Source organism: Colletes latitarsis, chromosome 11 (assembly GCF_051014445.1).
Source record: "Colletes latitarsis isolate SP2378_abdomen chromosome 11, iyColLati1, whole genome shotgun sequence".
Lineage (NCBI taxonomy): Eukaryota > Metazoa > Arthropoda > Insecta > Hymenoptera > Colletidae > Colletes > Colletes latitarsis.
In genome coordinates, this window is record NC_135144.1 from 17650535 (window position 1) to 17670312 (window position 19778).

The following is a 19778-nucleotide window of genomic DNA, read 5'->3' on the forward strand; positions in this document are numbered from 1 at the left end:
TTTTGTCACGTTTTGTTTTTGGAAGGAACAGTTAAAAAACTACACGACCAAAAGCTTTTGCACGTTACGGTGTGTCTCAGTTTATGGAATGGCCCTGTAAGCAGACTCAGACGCGCGGCTCCATTCGTTAATTAAGCGTATTCGTCGGAAGGGAAGGAATAAACGCGATCGTGTTTCGCGCGGACTGCAACAAAACGTTAAGAGACTACGCGGGCGGGTATAATGTACACCAAGTATACTTGCCACACGTTCCGATAAACCCGCCGCGCGCTATATTTCCATCGACCGCTATAATCGGTTAACGAGCCAATCGAGAGAGACCATGAGGGCCGCCTGTAAACGACGCGGCAGAGATCTCTAACGATCTTCTTATCCAAATAGTCGTTTAAAAACCATCGTCGATCGTACATTTTTTCGTTCGAAACGTTCCAACATCTCTAACAGGAGCCACGAACGTGATAATTCTGGTAATCGAGGTTCTACCGTACTCGTGACTGCATTTAATTTAACCTCTCTAACGATAGATTGGAATTTCGATTATTCCGAATATTTTTCGTGACTCTTAAATTTTGCGGATTGGTCTCACAGTTCCTAGTACAGGGAACGGGATACGCAATTTTATTTATTAACCGATCGTATCCGAACAAAACGTAAGGCTCGGGCGCGACATCTGTGCTATAGATTTCTAAGCAAAGGATACTTACCGCTAATGTGACCGAAGATCAACGAGATCGCGGCGATCGCGAATCCGGAGGCAACCGCGGTGGCCAGGACGCAGAGTCCGCTTCCGGAGACCACAGAAGACGCGGCCGCGCCGGACACGACGAAGCTGAAGAGGAAGGTGGCGAAACACTCGACGGCCACCGCTCTCCAAAGTTCCAGACTGCGAGCCTCGATCGACATAGGCGCCTTTCTCTCGGTCAGCTCGGCATTGTTCTCCTTCAGCGCGGAGATCCTCGTCAGGAGGGTCACGATGTGAGCGTCCAGCTCGCGCGACAGCGACTCCGTGGTCATTCTTCGACAATTTAGCCTGAACGAAGCTCGATAGAGAAATTTGGTCTGTCCGCGTGCGTTGTTGTCGTTCTCTTTTATCTTTGTATGTTTCGACTGCCGTTCAAAGCATACTTTTTCAACCGTATCACTGTCGGAGTGCACCTCGAAACCGTACAAAGTCTCGTCACTGGTTTGCAAACCGCACACTTCCGCGGACGTTCGAATAGTTCGCGAGACGAATCGCGCGATGGTCGACGCGAGAGCGTGGAACACGAGATTCGTCGTGTCGCAAAGGGAGCAAGACGGAGAAAGGCCGATGTTGCCAGAATGGCAACGCGCTCTCGAGTGACAAGCCGATCCTCGGACGAAACAAGTGGGCCCCGGACTCTGGCGACCGCCTGCACCACCGCGCCGCCCCCACCCTTCGACCTCCGTCGGTGACCGGTGCATCTGTGCCTGCAGCTTGAGGAACACGAGCGCCGACTGTGAGCCGGGGATGTGGTTACTCCCCCACCCCTACGACCCCAAACAAAGAAACTGCCAAGGGAGGACTTTCTATCCAGGGCGAAATCGACAGGTAGTACATACTATTTTATTAATTGTTAATTAAACGAATTTCAAGGTTATGTTATACCAGATACAGTCAGCCTCATAAGTATTCATGGCCTCACTATTCGTAAAAGAAATTTATCCAAACCACGTGTTGCTTTCGAGATTTTATGCTAAGGTCAAGGTCATCGGAGCTACAACCTACCAACTTTGATGGCTCTCATTGGAAGAAATCCTTTTCATTCCCGTCGCTGCCTTTAAGAACAAAAAGAGAATTATTCTCAAAACGTTATCGTCGCATCTCGTATGCGAAGGTTAGGCGTATCGAATGTTTACGCGAATTGTGATTGAAATAATTACGGTTATCGCAGGATGTCTGTCTTATTCCCACGAGTTCAAAGACTATTTCAGTTCCCACAAAAAAGGGATGTACGCACGACGGGACACGGACAACGAGCATAATAGCGTCCATTTAAATCAACATGGCGCGAACGTCGAACAAGCACGGATGGTGCTGAAAATCGCGTTCAACTTTGCCTTTACTCTGAACTCCGCGTGTTTTTAAAGTAACGAAATGAAATTAATTTCTTTTATTAAGAAATAACTGTTATCGGGATGCACTTTCCAAGAGACTTTTCTAATTTCATGGGGCACCATCGCAACTCTCGTTTACCTTCGTTCTGAGAAGTCGACCCCGCTGTGTCATGCGTGACGATTTCAAAAGAGGATAATGCAACAGGCCGATGTAATTAAACACCGTCGGCTCTTTACTGGGACTGTACGCGCATGTAAGTAAAGTCGAGCGGGGAATGGGTAATAAATCCACCAATTGCTGTAAATTGGAGAACTCGCGCGAGGGAGGACCGACGGATAAAAAAGCTTTTACTTTGTCCTCTTACTGGCCGGCCTGGAGAAGTTCATCGGATCACGCGCTGCAAAGCGGGTGGCTGTCTCTATTAGCGCACCATTAAGCGACCATGCTCGCTCGTGGACTAAATATTAAATAACGCAACTTAAAATTCAAACGGACAAAATTAATATTGAATTTTCTAACCTTTTATTTAGGTCCAAACATTTATTCAAAGTCAAAGTATCCATATTTTATAGAGTTTTAATCGAAATAAAGATTGGCGAGATTCTCCCGATGAAAATGAATCCAAACACGACATGTTCCGATTTATATCCATTTTCGGATATTCAAGGTCATTAGTAGAAAATCTCGTCCGATTTATATGGTGTTTGGATTCATTTTAATCAGGAGAGTCTCACCAATCCATCGATACTATTATTTTAAGGGTGAAATGAAAAATGTAGGAGTTTTAATTTTTCTGATTGTATGATTCATCGCAGTAGATGGCGGTGCTCCTTTGAAGTACTTGAACTTAATCATCGTTGTTCGACACTTTATTTCTTTTTCACTTACTCTCACTATACCTATTCCCCTTCCTTATCGAGTGACTCAATCTCGAAACGATTCCTGGAGTAAAACTGCCACACTACCTTGCTTCGCGAGATTTTCAACACTAACCACCGATTTAAATTTAAACGAACATTAGTATACGTACACAGCCGACAAAATAAGACTTTGTAATAGGTTTTGAATATATACTTTCATACACGATCTAAGTAATTTCAACAAGTAAACGCAAATAAAAGTAAAATGCATTTTTCTAACCTTTAAAATTTTCCTAACCCAGACCTAACCTCGTAAAACTTTGGTTACTTATCGCTGGACCACAATATTAAGTCTACAATATTTTCATCGACTGTAATAGAATATTTTCATAAAAATGGTATAAAAAATTTACTAGTCTACAAAGTTTGAGTTAAATCGATGGCTCAAAAATCTTGCATTCTCCCTGTTAGTAGTACTATTATCCTCATTAACATCACGGTTCTGAAATAAAATTTGCGTGGGTCCAAATTGACCCGGCGTTCGCTGAGCGAAGATTAAACGTGTCTTCCTCTTTAAATGGTAATCTAGAGTTAAAGCCAATTCCGCGTACATAACCTACATAAAGACAAATAGTGGCTGGAGGCGATCGTAATCGAAAGAAGAATTATTCAGCGGCGAAAGCGAACTACAGTATCATCGATTATCGCGTTATTCACGATCCGACACGCAATCAATTTCGACGATTCTCGATAACCAGTTTGTTCTTAATTTATAACGAGTTTTAAATGAGCCAGCGTTTGAGACTCATATCGATACAGTTGACCAACAATTAAAAACATTTCGTCGAGACGGATACAAAATGAGTAACAATGATAAATTTAACTCCCACGCCAAGAGATGAAAAATTCCAACGATACGATTGCGATGAGCATCACTGATCTAATCTTTGTCAGGTAAAATCATTCCGAGATAAGCGTGGCCATCGCACGAGTAATCTATTACAAGATATACGAGGTGTACAAACTGTTACCATGTACGATTTGTTCTTGCTCGCAATACCTAAACCTACGTGCATTATAACAATTTTCAAGTGACACAGATATTTACGAGCATAGGAAAAGCGACGATTTTATCAATTAATTGTATCCGAATACTTTTCTCGATGATCGAAGGTACTCACGATAAAGGGAACACCCTATAGATCGCGTTCCACGATCGTTTCAGCAAGTATTTATTAGCGCGTGGGCGACCGATCACAGCGCGTATTTGCACGCGAGTGTAACATTACCGTTCAGTGGTCGCCGGACGCTAGACCGGGCAACATTTCTCCCGTAAACAATTTTTACGAACGGATCCATCCTTCGTGCAGTGAACCCGATCTCGATCGCAACAAGCACGCTCGTACCGCCGTTTTTAAACAAAATAGTTCCATTGTTCCGTATTCCTTGCGATACACGGAAACGAAATCGACGCGACATCGTATCGGCACGATTAATCGTCTAAAGTTAGTGCCCGATAGTCTAACCAGTGTGTAACATAGTAGACGAACGCCGTTTCTTCGCTTCAACGCTTGGCCATATTAGCTATACGACAGGACTTTTCACTAAGGAACTAAATAAATTAATTCTCGTGGAAATGAATAAGATTCGTGAATTTTGGTTACAAAAATAAGTGCTAGGGCAAATGTAAAATTACATAATATCGATCGTTCAACGCGAGAACCGACAACGTTCCGAATAACTGAAATTATGAGAATATAAACTCAAATATCGAGTCCTCGAGCGACGATCGTTTTCGAACGTGACAAGCTACCCGGGGTGTTGGCCCGATCGTGATCCTCGCCGATTTCGTAAGCGCACGTGTAACAACTTCACCAATCCCGCCCTCGACGTTCTCTTTTTACAAGCAATCGTGCACAAACTGCTCTTACCAGCGCGTATATCTTTCCTCAATGAACGGTGCACGTCTACTCGTAAAAGTTTTACTTTCGTAGGCGCCTTTCGCTTTTCCCTGGTTGGTCGAGAGTTTCCTGGAAGACCGAGTTCCCTGGTTTTACGCGCGCGTGGGGAAGTGTCACGCGTCCGCACACGAACAGACCACACCTGCCTTCTTGGCCAGTCGTGGAGAAACGCCACAGTCCGCACGCGGTAAGATGGCCGTGTACAGGTCGCGTTCGTTGTTTTACCGCGTCTGTCTTTATCTGTGCCTCCTTACGGTTGCGATACTGTGTCAGGAACAACTACCGTCTGGTAGATGGTACTATGGCCGCGACGGTGTGTATGTGCCACCGAACGGCTCGGATCACCGAACAGACACTTATATTTATAAAGATAGAAGGTACGGGTATCGTCCCAGTTACCTGGATCCTGTTTACAGAGTACCCGTCAAAGCGACGGAGAATCAATTTCATTACCAGGTAAGCTGAACAAACGTAAAACATAATGCACCGAACAGCCCAAGAAAATTAGTGACAACGTAGAATTACGTACGAGTCGTTCGAGGAAATATTGGGTCGCACCGTGCGTAACGTAACGAGGGTCGATTAATAATTAAGATCATCGATCCCACGAAATACATATCTGACAAGTGAAATTAACGAGACTAATCTGAAAACGAAGTGAATTCATTGTACTTAAAACGTGCATACTTATTTTTCTACGTGATCGTCATTTGATGCAACGTATTTTTTTTAAACATTTTGATGCATTCTCGAATGACACGCAACAATCTGAACTTCGATACTCGAGGGAAAATGTTGACTTTCGGTACCTTTTTTAACTTCGGGAACAACCAGAACTCCGACGGTGCCCGCCCAAATGGAATTATACAGAGACTGTAACATTCCAGAGTTAAAAATTGTATTACCGATCGTTGTTTGGTATGCGACTCGGATGTCGAACTTGTAATTAATGACACTTATGCAATGATGTTACACAGGAAATCGAACATTTGCCTGTTTAGACTAAACACTCGTGAAATGATCAAATGTAGGTTAGAATTTATTTGTATTATCATTAAACGCACAATGGCGTTGTTGAAGACCTTAATTATCAATCAACCCTCGTTGCTTTCTTCGGTACATTCGGATAAAGATATAGTCGATCATGAAAATATTTGGACAACAGTGGTTCTCAGACATTGGTAGAGAAAACTCTGAAAATGACTGAAAACAACTGAAAACAACGTTATTTGTAAAACAAAATCATTTACGTTAACTAATACCTTTATAAACGAGACGAATATTACAACTAATTTTTTATTTAAATCGAAATAATAAAATTTCACTAGAACAAAACTATATAAGACACTATTTTCAAAACTGAAGAATATGTGTATAATTAAATAAAATTATCACATTTTTTTTATGTTAATAATGAACAGACACCCTTTATCTTGTACTATTTTGATCATTCGGTCTTACGTATAGCATGATGCAATGGACAAAAGAAAGGTACATTAAAACTTGCAAATTGTTACCACATTTTAGGACACAACTTCCAGACTTCCTTTGCCTGGAATACTAGGTGGTTGGAGGGAGGACCTACAAGGTAGAGAGCGTCCTGACTCCAAGAATTTGGATAGAGACGTGACTGTTTCCACAACTTATGGACAGGTCCAAGGATTCAAAGTTTATTTGTACGACGATCCACAAGCAAAGCACAGACCTTGGAGTTTACCGGTTGAAAGGGTTACAAAGCACGTTAATGTATTTTTGGGTATTCCTTATGCCTTACCACCTATAAGGGAAGGTCGTTTCAAGCCACCCAGACCTCACAGAGGTTGGCAATTGTTGCAAGCAGTCGATTGGGGGCCAGCATGCCCTCAACCCAGCATGTACACCGGTGCTACCAAAGGAATCAAGGATGTAGACGAAGACTGTTTATATTTAAATGTTTTTACACCATATATTGGTTCTGGACTGGCTCAACCGTATGCAGTAATGTTTTATATTCACGGCGGTGAATTTACCCATGGAGCTAGTAACTTATTTCCTGCTCATATGTTGGCTGCATTTTACAACGTAGTAGTCGTATCGATTAATTATCGATTAGGAGCATTAGGATTCTTAAGCACGGGAGATGAAAATAGTCCTGGAAACTATGGAATTTTGGACCAAGCTATGGCGCTACGTTGGGTATACGATAATATTAGAGCTTTCAATGGTAATCCCGATGCAATAACACTGTTTGGACCTGGTGCTGGTGCAGCGAGCGCTGGTTTGCTAATGGCCGCACCTAGAACCAGCGAAATGGTATCCAAAGTGATAGCTCAATCAGGTTCTGCATTGGCAGACTGGGCAGTTATAATAGACAAATACAGGGCGCAAAATACGTCCAGAGTATACGCTGAAATGTTGGGTTGTAGCATAGAAAGCAGTTGGAAATTAGTACAGTGTTTGAAAGACGGTCGGTCCTTTCTTGAATTGGGTAATTCCGAATTGAAACCGCAAATCGGAATGTTTCCGTGGGCTCCGGTGTTAGATGTTAATTTCACGGTACCTAGCGATAATTGGTACGAAGACTGGAGAGTATCCGACTGGCGTTTCTTTGCGGAAACACCCGAGGAAAGTATTAAAAATTACAGATTCAAACAGAACTTGGCGTACATGGCCGGCGTAACTACTCAAGAGGCAGCGTATATTATACGTACGTAATTCTTAATTTCTCTGCCGCATTTACGTTGCAATTACCCAATTTTTTTTTTCTTTTTTAATTTCAGATAACAACGTCACGTTAGCAAGGAATCAATATATAATAGATCCAGAATTATTCGATCAAAAAATTTGGGAGCTCGTTCTTCGGTACAATTACACCCTCAATCCTCAAGGCGTTTACGAAGCTATAAAGTATATGTATACGTATTGGCCGGACCCACAAAATATTACACACATTCGCGATCAATATATCAACGTAAGTTTCACAAACTGTGATTACAATCGCATTTTTGCATACAAATAATGCCACGATACGTATCCAGCTGCTATCAGATTTCCATTACGTGGCTCCCTTTGACAAAATTGCGAAGCTGTTGGTGGAGAAACGTGTGCCTACTTATTTGTACGTGTTAAATACAACCATAGAGTCGTTGAAACTACCGCAGTGGCGTAGAGTGCCTCATAATACTGAACTTCTTTGGCTGACAGGCGCGCCATTCATGGATATTGGTAAGCATAGAATATTTCAACCTCTGTTCCAGATACTGTATAATCTGCTAAGTATCCTTTTAGAATTTTTCCCCCAAAAATGGAGATTGAAACGAGACATGTGGACGGACAACGATCGCAACATGAGTCACTTCTTTATGATGGCATATTCAAATTTTGCAACCTATGGGTACGTTTGTTAATCAGAGGCGTGTGGGTGACCGATACACCTAAAAATCTCAGATAAACCGATGCTTTCGGGCTGATTTGTGCTATTCGAGACTTTTAATGGAGATCGTACTACTGATCATGTTATAGAACTCCTACGCCGTCGCAAATTCTGGGATTACACTTCGACGTTGCTAGGCACGGACAACTGCGCTACCTGAATATTAATACTACTTTTAACAGTTCAATCTTATTCAACTATCGACAAACCGAAAGTGCCTTTTGGTCTGTTTACTTGCCAACTGTTATCGGTCGTTTAGTGCCTACGTATCCTCCTGTTACCGAAGTAAAGGCATTATATATATATATCTTTTAAACAGAGATTGAAAATTTGTTTATCTATTTTGATTCTATGTTCATTGCAGTATTGGTGGGAACCAAAGCAACCTCTGCAAATCGCGTTCTGGTCAGTTTCTACGGCGTGCCTACTGTTGATTGTACTTTCTGTAGTATGCTGTATGCTTTGGCGCAATGCCAAAAGGTAAGAAAAGGTAAACAGAACCAAAGCTCTTGCTACATTTATCTGTAGTGCATGCGGGAGATGGTTCTGGTTTTACAATCGAATTACATGAATTATATCTGGGGATTTGCGGGTTTAATCCGTCTAAAAATTCACGCAAGAATTTTATGTATTAATCGTACTTTCTGCTTATAATTTCACGCAGCAAAACCAAGGCTGCCAGAATATACGCAGGTAATTCGAGCACTGATCGTATGGTGTCTGGTATATCATTGTGTAATTAGTTGCACAGCTTCTAAATTTTAACAAAATCGTAAAGTATGTAGCTTTGTAGAATGTTCATTTTTTCTTCGAATTCTCCCAAATTTTTGGCAGGAACATTTATTTACAGGTACATTTAAGCTACATATTCTATTATTTCGTTTTTGTGTGTGACAAACGCGCTATAAAAGTGAATTTTTGTCACTAGAAAGGCTGCAATATCTTCACTTAGCAGTATTATTTCACCGTTTAGTTTTTACACTTATCGAAAAATAGGATAAAGGGCTTGTTCATTGACATTTTAAACTGTTCTACTTTCATTCTATTTACTATCAGTTTTGGTAAATCTCTTTACGTTTTCAGACAATCTGATCACTACTATAGCGGGGACATCCTAATGGTACGAGATGACGAACCTTCGGAGGGAATCGAGAATCTGACGCGTGCATCGAAGGAAAACATTTACGAATATCGCGACGCGCCGACGGTGAAATCCAGAACGCCGCGGCAAAACGAGGTAAAGCTTCAGGACCGATTGGCACAGAACCGGAAGTTCAGTTCGACACCGTCGCTGAGAAGCAATTCGAACATCTCTCTGAAGGATATGCGTTCCGACGGGTTCGTAACGAGTTCGCCCAACGGCCATCCGAAGCTGAGCAAAGCTATGAGTCAGTCCACGCTGTCTAAAAGCAAAAGCAAGACGCAGCTAGTTCAAGGTGTCCCGCAGACGGCTGTATAATAATACCTTTTCATTGTGTACCTTCCCACCACGATTGCCTTATTTATTTAAAAACGTAGCCATTCAAAGATTTTCAACGAATTATAAATCTAGTGGGCGGTGACGAACAATAACACTGTCCAACGCGAATTTTGTTCCGCGATATCTACCGGATGTTCTTGACAAATCTGGAGGCAGAATTGTCCTACATTGCGGAGCATAAAAAGATAAAAACGTCGCCTATTATAATATTCCGACAGGTTAAGAGACGCCCCGTGTATCCGGGATCGGACAAATGCAAATACGACTGAATTTAATATTTTAAGGTTCAGCTAAATATTTAATCCGTCCATGGAAATGTCGTTGTTGCACGTATGTAGATACTTTTATTTTTTATGTACCACTGTACATATCAATACTTATTTTGTACCGTTTTTATATTGATTTTATCCTCATAAGGATCGACGTTGTGCCTTGTAGGATACGTGAGTGTATTTTTTAGACACCGGACATCATACGCCACAATAGTAATATATTATACGATTTATATCTTTTGTTCACCATAAAAGAGATAGCTATGATATATCTAAACAGTATATGTGTACACACTATCGTTTATAGTATTATTAGAGAACACGCCGTAGTTGTAGTCGGAACCGATCTCATTATTATCGTTGTCACAATTCCATTGACACAGGTTCAACATTCGAGCCATTCGCAGTATCTGATTATAGAGATATATATTGTTGTATCTTGCAAGAGATTTTATATATATATATATATATTTTTTTTAGCGTATAAGATACATTTCGTACTGAAAGAATTTAATTGCATTTAACGTTAAGTCGCGAAATACGTATTATAAACATTACAGTATCAAAGAACACCATTAAATAAGTTTTTATAAATAAAATACATTTTATAAGCAAATTCGAGGTCTTCGATCGTTCATTACCAAACGGGGGGCTCGTTTACATTGCGGCAACGTTCATTGTTTTGCATGACTGATTAGGCGTCAGAATGATAGTATATTTTAAGCTTTTGTGAACAGCAATGACCGTAAATGATACTTCCAATTCTCTACGAATTAATGGCAAAAAAAACGAAGAAAGATGGGCCCGAAAAAGGTAAAAGCAATGAGTTCAAACGCGTTAGTGCTTCTAATTTGTTTCTAATTCTAAGAATTCTCGACAAAATTAAAAAGATATTGCAAAATTTGTATTTCCGTAGTAAAACGTTATCGTTTAACAAAAATTTTTGTAAATTATTTGTCTTCTTTTCAACGGATTCAAAAATATGAAATTCCTTTGTCGATGACCGAAATTTGATTTCTAATTGTTTTTACAATTTTAAATTTGCTTACTCGTATTTTAAACTATGGACAGAAACGTTCGGCCAAAGACAAGGGACGAGTAGACCGCGAGGAGCAAACTAAATACAAGTTCGATCCTCTGGCCCTGGAAATTAAGTATCCTGGAACAGCCATATTGCTTTTACAATGCCAGGAGCAGCCTATACTTTTAGCTGCTGCTGCAGCACTCTCGAAATATGGCAGCAAATCGCAGGGAAATCTGGAAATCCTGTTCGACCTTGAGATTGTTTCGAACGTAATTCCGTTGATCGATCACGACGATCTATTTACTCGAAGGTTACTCGATTTCTAACCTACAAATTCATTTCGCGAGAAACAAACGTCGACTAGCTTTCGATTGGCCACAAGTTCTAACGATTTGATCATTTTTTAATGTATCGCCACAACGCGTAGATTCGCTGCAAAATTATTGGCAGAGATGGTGTTCATTCCCAATGTCTGTAATTTTCTGTTGGATTCGAACCATTACATTCCACACTTCGTAAGAGTTCTGATCAACGATCAGGACGTGTTCATGCAAGAGTTCTCCTCTGGGATATTAGCAGAAGCGTCAAGGAACATGTTCGGCGCAGCGCAATTGTTGAAACAATGCCCAGACATGAACTTTCTGTTCGAGAGGCTTCAGTCCCCGGATCCCGACGTGAAGAAGAACAATCTGGAGATTGCGTACAATCTGTTGCAAGATTCAACGGGAGCGAAAGCGATCACGGGGGCAAAGGTTTGTTCGGAGGACCAATCGCGCAAGTAATTTTGCAAATTCGAAGTCTGAAACTCGCTAATTCATCGATGAAACTTTTTCAATAAAGTTTTCAATGTTGTAGTTCCATCGTTAAAAGTACGAAAGTTTCATTGTTGCATTAGCGTTGGTCCACCGATGTTCGAGTTCAAATGAGGTTATGGTCAATGCGGCGCGTCAAAGGAAATCCCTCTTTGCGGAGAGGAATGAATAGCAGTTATACCGTAGATTGTTTCTTTCGTCTATCAAACTTTCATTCACTTACAGAATTTCAGTTTTAATCCTCTGTACGACCTCTTCGATTCACCTTATCGTCAAATCCAAAGCTTGGCGTTGAATGTGGTGGGCGATTTGGTCAGCAGGAATCGGGACGATCGCTTGCAGGAACTCTTCAGACGATCGAACGGTCTTCAGGCTTTACTAAAGTTCTTAGATGTAAGATTCGATCTTGTTCGTTCCTGTAACACTTGATAGTACGCATTTCCTAATTTAGAACGAAGAATGCGTAGACCTCCATTCGGAGGCACTCAGAATTCTCCGTTTGGCTTCCGATAATCCAGCAACCATCGAATTACTCGACAATATCGGCGGCATTAAACGGCTTTTGAAATACATAGAAGAAACACCGAACTCGAAATTTTTCATGGAGGCTCTTGCTGTTGCTGTTCGCTTGTCGCATACACCGTTGGGCAGAAAAGTAACTTGTATTGTTTATCGAACTGGAGAGAGAGAGAGGGGGAGGGGGCGTAGAAGAAATTTTTTAGTACTTAGCAAGCGTGTACTGTTTTAATCCTGCTACTTATCACGGGTGTAGAAACTATCTTTTAAATAGGTACTTGTGGGGTTTATTCGCCTCCCGTTTTACGGTTCTAAATTCATACGTAAAGTTTTCCGGTTTAACCCTAAAATACTCTGTATACAGGGTGTTCGACCAACCCTGGGGAAAATTTTAATAGGGGATTCTAGAGGCCAAAATAAAACGAAGATCAAGAATACCAATTTGTTGATGGAGGCTTCGTTAACAAGTTATTAACGTTTAAAGTTCCGCCAGTATTTAATTTTTTTCTCGAAAATGCACAAGATTTCGAGGGTATGTTTAATGACTAAAAATGATTGTAATTGACCCCTACAGCCAAAAATATTTTTTTTAGAACGATTTGAAATTTTTTTTTTTCGTCGACAAATTTAGGCGCCAAATTAGATTTTCGGTAAGGAATTTTTTTCTCGAAAGTGCGTAGGATTTCGGGGTTATGTGTAATGACCAAAAATGATTGTAATTAACCCCCGCAATCGAAAATAATTTTTCCAGAACGATTTGAAATTTTTTTTTTTCGTCGACAAATTTAGACGCCAAATTAGATTTTCGGTAAGGAATTTTTTTCTCGAAAGTGCGTAGGATTTCGGGGTTATGTATAATGACCAAAAATGCTTGTAATTAACCCCCGCAATCGAAAATAATTTTTCCAGAACGATTTGAAATTATTTTTTTTCGTCGACAAATTTAGGCGCCAAATTAGATTTTCGGTAAGGAATTTTTTTCTCGAAAGTGCGTAGAATTTCGGGGTTATGTATAATGACCAAAAATGCTTGTAATTAACCCCCGCAACTGAAAATAATTTTTCCAGAACGATTTGAAACTTCTTTTTCGTCGACAAATTTAGGCGCCAAATTAGATTCTCGCTAAGGAATTTTTTTCTCGAATGTGCGTAGGATTTCGGGGGTATGTGTAATGAACAAAAATCATTGTAATTAATCCCCGCAACTGAAAATAATTTTTCCAGAACGATTTGAAACTTCTTTTTCGCAAACAAATTTAGGCGCCAAATTAGATTCTCGCTAAGGAATTTTTTTCTCGAAAGTGCGTAGGATTTCGGGGGTATGTGTAATGAACAAAAATCATTGTAATTAATCCCCGCAACTGAAAATAATTTTTCCAGAACGATTTGAAACTTCTTTTTCGTCAACAAATTTAGGCGCCAAATTAGATTCTCGCTAAGGAATTTTTTTCTCGAAAGAGCGTAGGATTTCGGGGGTATGTGTAATGAACAAAAATCATTGTAATTAACTCCCGCAACAGAAAATAATTTTTCCAGAACGATTTGAAATTTTTAAATTTAATCGTTAATAACTTTTTAACGAAGCTTCTATCGACAAATTGGTATTCTTGATTTTCGTCTTATTTTGGCCTCTAGAACCCTCCATTAAAATTTTTCCCAGGGGTGGCCGAACACCCTGTATTAATTTGGAAAGTCAGTAGAACGCTTGTGAGAAAAACGGCCCTCTCGTGGTGAATACGAGAGGCGATGGATCCCACATACTGTTTAACGTTTGCGCCTACCACTGATGCACTTGTTCTATTCACTTGAAAGGCCTTGCACACGTACGGGATTGTTGATCATTTATTGACAACATTGGCAGGCAACATGCACCCTGATATCTACGAGATCGGTTGCCACGGTATTGGCATGATGACACTTCACAACGAAGCAGCTAAAGAACTGACTGCAAGCGGTTGCGTGAAAAACATTTTAGGTATTTTAGGGGCTGACATTTTCTTCTAACGATCGTCTACTTTGCTAATTCGAAAAAGATTTACAGACATATTGAAAAATGAGAATTTGAAGTGGACCGCGAGGCAAGCAGCCATGTTCGCTTTGAATCAGTTACTAAAATGCGACATCGAGAACTGTCATGATTTTTTGAACATTCATGGACAGGTAGATAAATGTCTTAGGCATCCACGATCGTTCGAACGACTCTACGACCCTCCTTTAAATACAGAATATTTCGTTGACCTCTTAGAATTATCTTATATGGCTGATGAAACAAACCACGGGAAAGGTACCAGTAGAAATCCTTGTTGGTGCTGTAGAGTGTCTAACAACGATCGCAAGAAACCAATCATTAAGAAATGTAATCGTTAATGGGGACACGATGGACACAATATGCGCAACTTTCGAAGTAAACGTTTGTCATTAATTTTACGAGACAAACAAATGTCAAATACCAACTGCCGTAGATGTATACCAACACTATTATGGTATCCCATAAGTTTTTAAAAATTCAGAGTATCGTTTAAAATATTGTAAGAACTTACTTTCAGAAGAACACACAAAAATGACTGCTATAATGACTCCTTAAGAGTTACTTAATTCTTGAGTACAGATCTGACGCACAGACTCGCTGTACTATGTACGTCCATCTCTCTTGGCGTTCGTTCGACAACTGAGCCAAAATTTGCCACCCTGTGGCGCCATCAGCGCTACGCCGTTATCACAAATAAAACGATATTAGCCCTTTGCACTCCACTGCATCGCTATGGCGACAAACATAATACGTACCATAGCTCAATTTAAGTTTCATTTACAGTAACACAAATTGAATTTAGGAAATATATGAATAAAGTATTAATTATAAGAATTTATACACTTTTCTGGGAGAAAAGAATATGTTTTTGCTTTTAGAAGTTACGTTACAAAATTGTGATTGGTATTGCTACTCTCAGAGTGCAAAGGACTAGTTCAAGTTCAAGCACAATATTCGACACGAACTTTGGGATAATACATAAATATTCAAACTAAAAGTCGATTATCGGTTACCAGTTGGCGTGTCTGTCGATGAGCGAGTATAAAATCGCCTGCTGCAACGCTTTGTCCGTTCTGTGCGTTGATAAAATTGGAAGGTCCGCTTTCCTGAAGGCCCACGGTCCGCGCAGATTATACAATTTATTATGTGACGTAAAGTCGATCCCGATAAGAAACGCGGCCGTTCAACTGATTCAATTGCTATGCACGGATCCGATTCTGGCGGACACGTTCGTTCAGGCCAGATATTTAAACTTGTAAGTTCACTTTGCAAGCTGTAATATTTAGACGGAACGGGGAAAATGCGATTTCAGGGCTGAATTGTTCGACAAACGATACCTTACGAACAAGAACGACAAACACGAACTAAATGTAAACACGATGCCTCGGAAATTCTCCGGTTGCTATCCTCGCCAGTTCTCGGAACTAGCTTCTCGCTCGTCCCGGAGACAGATTGTGTTTACGTTTTTTATATCTACTGTGAGACATCGATCCAGTTCTCGAGGCCAGCTTCGAGTTACGATCCCAAACGTTGGCCAGTATTCAAGCATTTTAGAAAATTTTGCAATCGATGTCTCGTCACGAGGAATCGTTTGGCACCTAATTCAGTCCCAAATCCCGCGAGACCAAAAACCAGTATCTGCGATCTGATCGTTACGGACAATCGACGAAAACGATGCTTTAGCATGATAAAGAACCGATCGACCGCAAGAGCCATTCCTTCATGGGACACGTGCATAGAGGCGCTCTTCGACTCGCACCTGCCGATCAAGTTTGCTTTCACTGGACGACTTTCACTACACGACATTACCCAAAATGGATTTTACGTTCTACGGAGGAACGTTTGCCCGTACGACGCCATCTCGTAACCTTTACGTTATACTTACAAGATGAATGCCAGACCTTCGAGTCGTGCTACGATATTATTACTCCTAACATTTTCTAGGTCCAATTTTTCTCTCTTCCTATAACACGTTTTGACGTACGATAATCGTAAACAAAATTGTCACAAAGAATCGTAGCTTCTACAGGGTGTTCGGCCACACCTGGGAAAAATTTTAATGAGGGATTCTAGAGGCCAAAATAAGACGAAAATCGAGAATACCAATTTGTTGATGGAGGTTTCGTTAAAAAGTTAACAATTAAATTCAAAAATTTCAAATCGTTCTGGAAAAATTATTTTCGGTTGCTGAGGTCAATTACAATCATTTTTGGTCATTACATATACCCTCGAAATTCTACGCACTTTCGAGAAAAAAATTCCTTACCGAAAATCTAATTTGGTGCCTAAATTTGTCGACGAAAAAAAAGTTTCAAATCGTTCTGGAAAAAATATTTTCGGTTACGGGGGTCAGTTGCAATCATTTTTGGTGAATAGACATACCCCCGAAATCCTACTCAGTTTCGAGAAAAAAATTCCTTACCGAAAATATAATTTCTGGCCAGAAATATCTGCCCGAATTTTCATGCGAATCTTTAAAACGTCATAACTTCTGAACGGATTGGACGATTTTAATGTTTAAAAAAGCAAACTACGCGTATTTTGGTGGAGAATATGTAGAAATTCTAAAAATATTCGAAAAGTTGTTCCTTGACCCCGGAAAATGAGAAAAACCCCATAAAAATGGTCCAATTTTAAAACAGCCATAACTCCTACAATAGTGAATACATATCAATGAAACTTTTTTCTGAAGTAGAGCTCATGGGTACCTAGAAAAAAGTATTACACAACTTTTCTGTAGGGCGTCAAACAAAGTTACTAAACATGAAAAAGGAATTTTTAAGAAAAATTGACTGGGTAAGTGCCTAAATTTTTCAACGAAAAAAAAAAATTTCAAATCATTCTGAAAAAATTATTTTTGGTTGCGGGAACCAATTACAATCATTTTTGGTCATTACACATACCCCCGAAATCCTGCGCACTTTCGAGTAAAAAATTCCTTACCGAAAATCTAATTTCTGAATGTCTGCCCGAATTTTCATGCGAATCTTTAAACCGTCATAACTTCTGAACGGATTGAGCGATTTTAATGTTTAAAAAAGCAAATTACGCGTATTTTAGTGGAGAATATGTAGAAATTCTAAAAATATTCGAAAAGTTGTTCTTTGACCCCGTAAAGTTAGAAAAACTCCATAAAAATGGTCCAATTTTCAAACGTCCGTAACTTCTACAATAGTGAATATATTTCAATGAAATTTTTTTCTGAAGTAGTACTCATGGATACCTACAAAAAAGTATTACACAACTTTTCTGTAGGGCGTCAAATGAAATTACTAAAAATCAAAAACAAATTTTTAAGAAAAATCGACGGGATTAGGTGCCTAAAGTCGACGGAAAAAAAAAATTTCAAATCGTTTTAAAAAAAATATTTTTGGCTGTAGGGGTCAATTACAATCATTTTTAGTCATTAAACATACCCTCGAAATCCTGTGCATTTTCGAGAAAAAAATTCAATACTGGCGGAACTTTAAACATTAATAACTTTTTAACGAAGCCTCAATCAAAAAATTGGTATTCTTGATTTTCGTCTTATTTTGGTCTCTAGAATCCCCTATTAAAATTTTCCCCAGGGTTGGTCGAACACCCTGTATAAACCTGAGATTTAATCGTTCGCAATGAAAAATCCTAATACTTGAAAAATTGTAAACGATGCTACTAATTTCGCTCGCTTTATCTCGTCGTCGATCAGGTTTCCAATACTGGACGATATCTTTCGGTTCAAATTCTGTCCGCTGGAGCCCATTTACGTAGTGAACATTGTCCGGGACCATCAATCAGGCTCTCAGGAATCATCACTGAATCGATCGGTCTCGGAAGGTGAAAATCTTCACTTATTTGCAGTGTTTCATCGACGCGTATCACGTTTTTCCTCTCTCACAGAATCCGCTCTTGCGAACGTGGAAGATCTCAACCGCGGCGGAAGATTCTTGTCCGGCACGATCGAGACCTTAATAATGAATTCGAAGTACGATCGTCTCCAATGCGACACTTGCCTTTACGATTACGTAGAACTATTCAAGTGCAAGCTTCTCGCAGCGGAGTCCAAAAGCGTGTAAGTTCTCGTCTTATATTCGCCTCTAGAATATCCGATTAAAATTTTTCAGAATGGCGGCCGAACACCCGGTATACCAGACAGTCTCTATTTCTCATTTTAACACTAGGTTTACGGTACGCGTCAATTCGACGCATTCAGATTCTAAACTTAACGTTATAGGACTCATAAATATTATTTGTTAGCAATTTATGTTGAATTGAATTGATGTAACGATATGGATGTATCCTTTAATTAAAAGAAAAAACTGCATTTCAATGCAACTGTCAACGTAGCGAATTATAAACCTAGTGTTAAACTTCAAAATTGATTTACACAAGTTCTAGTTTCAAAAATTACGTAAACAGAGTACACCCAATCTCGCAACGGAATTTTGAAATTATGACGTTAACGTACGTTTCGATGCAGAACGGAAACGAAACCGGGATTGGCGAACGTGAGTTTCGTGGCTTCGCGCGCAAAGATGTTAGCGAAATTCGTCGCTAGGCAAATGTCTGGACCGGATCCTGTGATCGGATGCGTGGACCATCAGCTGGAAATACATTTGAAGGAGGTCAAAGACTCCATAGAGACTAGCGTGATACCATTGGGATTGCTGCGTGTCGGTTCTTACCTTGAAAGGGCTTTGCTTTTCAAAGTGATCGCGGATAGGGTACATCTGCCGGCTGCCTTGGTGCGGGGAGAATACGGAAAAGCTTGGATCGAAATAGCGGTGCCTCAGGTAAAATGTTAAATCGCCTCGAAGCTTTGCACAACACTTAATAGTTTCATCGCGAGGTCAACGTATTCTTACATTCGTTAGATATTCGTAAAATAAAATTTAATGGGTATACGTGTGGCGTCACCTCCCGTACTCGCCATCAGAGGGCTACGATCTTGTTTCTCTCGCAAGTGCTCAACTTTTCAACACCCTCTCTCCTTTTCTTTTCCGACTTGCAATTAAATCGTACGTCAAAGCGACGAATGATCATTTTTATTGACTGCCCAGGTGGTAGGACCGGTCGAAGACGTTACGTTCGACGCTTACATCGACAGAGACGCTTCTTGTCCAGAGTTCCTAACACTGCAATCTCTGCAGCCGACTTTGCATAAGGCAGACCCAGGCGAAGAAGCAGTTTCGGTTCACGATTGTGAAACTGTCTTCCCCACGAAGCTAATGAAGCCTAATTTTATCGTCGACCTGATGGATTCGCCTGGAAACCTAATCCCAATAGGCTGTCGTCGGGCTAAGATGTATTACGAGACGCTGCAGCCGATTTGCGAGAAAGTATGCCCATGATTGACG

General features: G+C 40.3%; 3 protein-coding genes across 6 annotated transcripts in view; 2 read left to right on the top strand and 1 right to left on the bottom strand.

Annotated features, from left to right (window-relative positions):
• Positions 1–12457, bottom strand: part of Bib (MIP channel family protein big brain) — a 35322-nt gene extending 22865 nt beyond the window's left edge. The window contains exons 1-3 of one of the 2 annotated variants that reach the window (XM_076776967.1): positions 12122–12457; positions 1748–1797; positions 705–1509 (exon numbers count right to left, since the gene is read on the bottom strand). In XM_076776967.1, the coding sequence (XP_076633082.1) occupies positions 705–1443 (739 nt within the window). In that variant the 5' untranslated portion in view covers positions 1444–1509; positions 1748–1797; positions 12122–12457. Of the gene's footprint in view, positions 1–704; positions 2205–12121 lie in introns of those variants that run through there. The other variant, XM_076776966.1, reaches the window with a different exon arrangement.
• Positions 2277–10627, top strand: Gli (carboxyl ester lipase-like protein Gli). 3 transcript variants are annotated; one of them, XM_076776963.1, is made up of 11 exons: positions 2277–2330; positions 4932–5085; positions 5172–5354; positions 6426–7584; positions 7658–7848; positions 7916–8102; positions 8166–8271; positions 8400–8595; positions 8675–8790; positions 8975–9003; positions 9394–9570. In XM_076776963.1, coding segments are annotated over exons 1-11 (2358 nt in total). In that variant the 5' UTR covers positions 2277–2328; the 3' UTR covers positions 9429–9570. The 3 variants fall into 3 exon arrangements, with proteins under 3 accessions (XP_076633078.1, XP_076633079.1, XP_076633077.1); XM_076776964.1 differs by lacking the exon at positions 8975–9003 and having other exon boundaries at positions 8675–8800; positions 9394–9514; XM_076776962.1 differs by lacking the exon at positions 8975–9003 and having other exon boundaries at positions 2280–2330; positions 9394–10627.
• LOC143348345 (armadillo repeat-containing protein 3-like) lies at positions 10861–19772 on the top strand. Its single transcript, XM_076778434.1, has 12 exons — positions 10861–10875; positions 11134–11396; positions 11514–11838; positions 12124–12291; positions 12350–12553; positions 14226–14388; positions 14455–14697; positions 16050–16290; positions 18131–18258; positions 18322–18493; positions 18902–19221; positions 19609–19772. The coding sequence occupies exons 1-12, from the start codon at positions 10861–10863 to the stop codon at positions 19770–19772; spliced, it is 2406 nt and encodes an 801-aa protein (XP_076634549.1).
• The last annotated feature ends 6 nt before the right edge of the window (positions 19773–19778 follow it).